Below are 6,000 nucleotides of genomic sequence, written 5' to 3'. Positions count from 1 at the left end.
AGTTAAGCCTTCGCACGCGTGCCCAGGGTTGCCGACCCCTGGTCCAGACTAATCTGTATTTCCGAGGCTAACTGTAAATTGTCCCATTTAGGATGTGGCTAAAAAGCAGAACCCAGCCCTACCTACAAATACAGAGGGAGATCTTCAAAGGGCGATCGACATGTTTATTTTTTGCAGTTCAGTTTTAGAGTATATGAAAATCTGTAAAGAGTTTTTAGGATAAAATTATTTAGTTAAGGGTTAGGAGCGAAGTGACTCCTGAGTAATGAAAGACGGAACCTCTAACAAAAGCCACATAACCAATAAGAATTTATTGTCACAAGCACAATTTGTTACACAAAAATTATGGGTCACATTTACACATTTTATACAGATCTAGAACTCAATGTACAATTAACCTACTAACTAAATACCAATAGTTAAATATGCACTCACATTGGACACGATATCATTAAAACCTACACAAAAATGTACTGTGTGAAAGTAACACGAGTCGACATAAAAATCACATTATTTACAACAACATAAAAAAAACAATAAAACCATCAATTTGAGATCTTTAGCAAAAGGATGTTTGAAGGTTCTCCCATCAGTCTGAGACATTATACAATCTAGCATGTAAAAGCTCCCCCACTACAAAGTTTTAGTCTCTTAATCGTTGAAAAGATTATAAAGTAATAAATTCAAGTAGCGAGAGCTGAAGAACACCGAATACACTAGTTTATACTGCGCTTTGCTAGGACGGTATGGCGGTTTTTCCCTTTTTAAAGCAGGCTGGTGTGATTAGCAGTTAGCTTCATGAAGTGCACTTCAAGCCTTAGCAACTTTCTGCAATGAGATTTTTGTAAAAAATTTAGTTTTATGTATACAGAGAATCCTTCTATGGGCGCATCAAGTTTTCTTTCTAGAGATTACGACATCACTACATATAGGGTAATACAAGAAAGTTGATGGAGAGAGCGTTTGCAGCATCAACCGGAGGTGAGCGTCTCATCTCCTGCTGCTGTTTGGCAGAGTTGGTAATGATGTGCAAGAGGCCATTTCAGACAGATGGAGGTGGACATCGTCAACCCTTTATGCAACTGGTGATTCTGCCATTTGTGTGGCACTGAGACATTTTCTCTGTCGTGTTGAGTAGTGATACATGGAAGCTATAACAGAACTGAGACAAACAGACCCAGTTAAGGTTACTGCTACGCTGGTGTAGAAACTCTGTCACCATTACACACCGTATAAAAGAGGACCACAGGCTCCGGATCTTAAACGCAGAGGCAGAGCAAAGATGCCAGACACTTGCATTTTTCCCCTAATAACCAACAGTCAGAGTGTCCACCTGATGACAAACTAAAGTGAGAATGCGTGGACGTCGAGGGGACAACGGCTTTCATTCCCCTTGATCTGTCAATTCAGCATAAACACTTCCCCTGTGAGATTCTGCTCTCAGTTAATAATTTCAAGTTACATCAAGCACAACAAGATGCTGATTTAGTAAATTATGGTCCTCACAAGAGTGAAAAAAGGAAGAAAAACGTGTCCTGGCCGATAACTTGTGGCTGACAAGCCAACAGGTATGCAGTGCACTCAAAATCAGACTGATGCTTTGCTTACTTACGGTTACAAAAAAGGGAAATGAGAAGAGTGCTGGGACTTTGCTAACCGAGTGTTATCGCAGTCCACTTTTTACAGTCTTCCACATGGATGCAGCTAAAGCTTGTGTCAGTAATGACCATTTACACACAAGTCTGTAAGATAGGAAGTATAAAATCTAATATAGTAGCAATCATTTCTGACAGGTGTACCTGTAATCTGCTTCTGCTAACACTAATTGCAGAAAGCAGTTTTAGACACTTTTTGAGAGCGAACCAAAAACAGTAATGTTCTTTACGCCTGACAGAGGCGCCTCTCTGCAGAGATGAGGTATGTGTATGTTCACTGGTACATACTGCAGATCCTGGAGCCTAACCAACAGTGCGCTGTACGTTTGTATGTGTGCAAATGACGATGTCCACCCAGACATTCATCGTGACTAACATGGCTGTGTTGGTGATTTAGCTATACAGAAAAACGAGACAGAACATGAGATAAATGCATACATCAGTCCAGTTCTGAGCAGGAGCAAGATGGAGAAAGGCGGATATTACTCAGAGAAGGGTGGGAACATCCCAAGATCAGCAAAGTCCTCGATGTTATAGTTGGCTGTTCCCTGGGTGGGATCTCCAGCCATGGGTAACATGTCCTGCAGAGACACACAGGGATGGAGAGTCAGAGGTTCGAGGTGTGCAGAGGACACGGCTCTTATCAGACATATTACATATCTGTGTACACTGGTCAGCAGCCAGCAGCTGGAAGGCTGACCAACTACACAGAGTCCAGCAGCAGGACAGTCTCCCTCAGCATTACCTGGAAGACTTCTGTCTGGCTAGGGTTGGGGTGTGTGTGCTGTTCCCCAGTCTGCTGGGAGTGATGCTGATTCTGCCACTGGGACCAGACCTCACTGGGGCGACCCTGGAACTGGGCTCCACTTTGACTGCTTTCACCGGACACATCTGAAAACACATTTATTTATTCGTGAAAACATTTCTGACAGATCCTTTGATGCACAAAGTATTTAGAATAGAATAATCCTTTAATTGTCCCACAAGGGGAAATTTGGGTGTAACAGCTGCAAGAAAGACACATATACAAACAAACAGGACACAGAACAGAAACATACACAATGTTTACATATTTACATCAAGGACAGTGGTTACCACAGACTCCTGTACCGTAATTAAATAAAATTCAATTAAATACAGATAAGAGGCAAACCCTGGTTATAGTGTGAATCGGTTGATAACATGTGCAAGTTACAGCGCAGATGTAAACATCTGTGTTTGTTGGAAGCAGTCTGACAGCTGCAGGGAGGAGGGACCTGCGGAAACGCTCCAGGATTTAATAATGGTAGAGAAGGCACTGACTTATTACAATATTTAATAAATCTTAAATCCAAGAAGAACTTCTTTGACATCATTTGATCGGGATTTGAAAACACCCTACTGTAAACGAACCACGGTTGGCTGTTCGGCTAAAACATCATTGTTTGATCAAATCTCTTGCTCAATATAATATAAATATATTTAAAAAAATCCAAACCCAACAAAGCTAAGCAGGTTAGGTTTGTCTTTTTTGGCCACATGCTAAGAACTCGAAGATGCAATCTTTTCAGATAAAGCTCATCTTAGTTTTCTTTGTTGAAAGATTTTTCATTCTAAAAAAGCCCGACCCAAACCCTGACCTATATGGGTGTTGAGAAATGCTGCCGTTGCCAGGAGTGTTATTGAAACTCGCCAACTATGCTGTTGTGATTTCAACAGAAAAAACAAAATAAATGAAACACAATTCTACAAGAAAGCAAAGAGATTTCCAACATGTAGTTACATTTTGTGTTTTAATCTAAAAACACCACCACACTCCATTTTAAGCCCTTCACCAACCTTATTCCACAGGGAGTCACAGTGCCCCCCCCCCACAGGATGAGCAATGCATTTATTTTTCCTGATGTTTCTCCATAAGACACAGCTAATGTGTTTGGCCAGTTTTTTACTATTGCCCTAGAGCAGCACGTTAACAATGTTATAGAGACCAACGCAACAATTTCAGATAAATCTTTCAATTTTATTTATATAAAGTACTAAATCACAACGACAGCTGCCTCAAGGCGCACAAAGCTCCCATTACACCCTAAACAGATGGACTCGACATTAACACTGCTAACTACTGATGGGTAGTATTAATCAGGGCCGCATGTGGTGCGCTTGCCTCATAGGAAGAAGGTCCTAAGTTCGACTTCGCCACCTGGTGGGGTCTGTCTGTGTGGAGTTAGCATGTTCTCCCTGTGTTAGCGTGGGTTCAGTCCACAGTCCAAAGACATGCAGTTAGTGGGATAGCTTAACTAACCCTGACAAGGATAAATGGAAGAGACTGGATGATTGGATGGACAGGCTTAATCATACTGTGGCATTAACAGCAGTGGAATTAGAAGGAATGATTGTATTAGTGGATTTTAAAGAGACATTTGATGTGCAACTAAAATCAGACATTTTCCAATGAGGCGTGTTGCATCTACCAAAGATGGAAAATCGAGTCGGAGCTATGAAAGACAAACTGATTTGATTCAGTATCTGATGTCAACTCTGAGTAACCTGATGGACCAATAACTCTGGTCGATTTCAAAGTATTACCCAACTGCTATATTTTATGATGTATGCATTTAAAAATGTATTTTATTTAAACTGATATGGGGATGCTACATTCAGGTAGAGTACATTAGTGCAGTCTGTGCCTGCATGTGGTGGGGACATTGCAGGAGTGTTTGGACCCGTTGATAAGGGTCAGACAAAGATGCGTTTAAAACACCAGTTAAACCCATAAACCCATTAACTGGAGCACACACAGCGACAGTTTATCATAAATGTGTAACGTATATACATCTATAACATATGCAACACTGACACCGTCACTGACTTCATGAACAGGTGCATGAGGTTAAGACAGTAAATCTTTTCCACTAGTACCTCCTTGGAAGGACTCGCCACGACTCTACTCTGATTGACTTGTTTTCCGTTACAATCCGGTACAACCTAACTGCGTTGCTGTCGTCATAGCAACGCGTATGAATGTCCCGCGACATGAACCCTACAAAAAAGGTGAACTTTAAGGACTTTGTGGCTTTTCTTCAGACTCGGGGGAACACGGCGTTGTTCTTTGGAGCCATTTTCCTCGTGTCCAGGTTTCAAAGACGGTAGTTTAAATTTTAGTGAACAAGACGCTCTCAAGACTCATCGAGTGACGCTACCGACCGGCATGCAGTCTGATGACGTCACAGTTAGTAGCAGCTTGGATCGCTTGGAGCCCCGAGCGAGGTAGCAGATACTATGACCCTGGACAGATGGAAAACCCTGAAGACCGTGGCGCACCATGCTGAATCGATCTGAGTGGGTACTAATGGAAAAGGGGCTTAAACATGGAAGGTGCATGGAGTTAATTTGGCAATAGAGAGCACAAAAGATAATCTAATGTGCGTCTATTAAAAGACCATCAAGTGGGAGTTTTGAGCTTACTTGAGTCCGATAACTTTTACAATATACATAATGAGTCGGAGCAGCTGGATGTCTGTAACTGCACTGTAACTCTTGTGTTTTCCATGACCCTGTTAGCCAGCCATTAATGCTGTGTGAGGTGACCAATAAAATGAAATGACTGATGTTACAGTAGGTCCATTAAGTAAGAGTCGACCTCTGAGGACTTTCGGTCCTTGATGTCTAATCTACAACCTGTCACTTGATGCCATGTTGTAGCTCACAGTTTGGGAAAGTTCCTTTCACTGTCCAAACTCTGCGTACACAATTTAAATTGAGCAGTCGTGTTCGGCAGTGGATAAGAAGGTAACGTAAGTATAACATTCAGTAACTTTACAGGAGTTCTGGTCAAACAGTTGCCTACTTATTGTATTCCAGCTGAATAGCTTTTTACATTTTTTTAAGAAACTTTAATTCAGAATAAAACCACTGGGCTCTACTTATGAACACTGTGAACATGATGAATGTCAAATATGCCCAAGAGCGTCTTCGTCATTGGAGACTTGAAGCCGAACAGTCGTGTTGTAACCCTGACAGGCTAACCCATTAGTCAAACTGCCTACCTCGTGATTTAGACTAGTGTCACTAAGTCAGTCAGCAACTGATAAGAGTCACTGAGTAAAAACGGTGAAAACGTGCCAACATGACAAAGAAAGAGCTGCAGGGCTGCACCGAGGCCTAGTAGGAGATTAAAAAGGCTTTATTTACATTTTAGTATAGTTAAAGAACATGGAGTTGGAACTGGATAAACAATTACAACAGATCCTGTTTACAATTCTAGAGAAAAGATACAGAAACATGATCCCCGAAATGTTTCTAATTGAATGTATAATGCCAAAGATTACACATCCCATCAGCAGTCATCTCGCAACATGAAAAAAAA

The 6,000-nt window shown here is 41.4% G+C and overlaps 1 protein-coding gene across 5 annotated transcripts in view; it reads right to left on the bottom strand.

The window, feature by feature from the left end:
- Nucleotides 1-292: 292 nt before the first annotated feature.
- Nucleotides 293-6,000, bottom strand: part of arnt2 (aryl-hydrocarbon receptor nuclear translocator 2) — a 66,793-nt gene continuing 61,085 nt past the window's right edge. For all 5 annotated transcript variants that reach the window (XM_026184348.1, XM_026184431.1, XM_026184593.1 and 2 more), the window contains 2 exons: nucleotides 2,401-2,546; nucleotides 293-2,236 (listed from right to left, as the gene is read on the bottom strand). In XM_026184348.1, the coding sequence (XP_026040133.1) occupies nucleotides 2,138-2,236; nucleotides 2,401-2,546 (245 nt within the window). In that variant the 3' untranslated portion in view covers nucleotides 293-2,137. The remainder of the gene's footprint in view (nucleotides 2,237-2,400; nucleotides 2,547-6,000) is intronic.

This window comes from Astatotilapia calliptera, chromosome 1 (assembly GCF_900246225.1).
Source record: "Astatotilapia calliptera chromosome 1, fAstCal1.2, whole genome shotgun sequence".
Lineage (NCBI taxonomy): Eukaryota > Metazoa > Chordata > Actinopteri > Cichliformes > Cichlidae > Astatotilapia > Astatotilapia calliptera.
The sequence above is the reverse complement of the archived record's forward strand: the minus strand, read 5'-3'. Positions and strand labels throughout refer to the sequence as shown.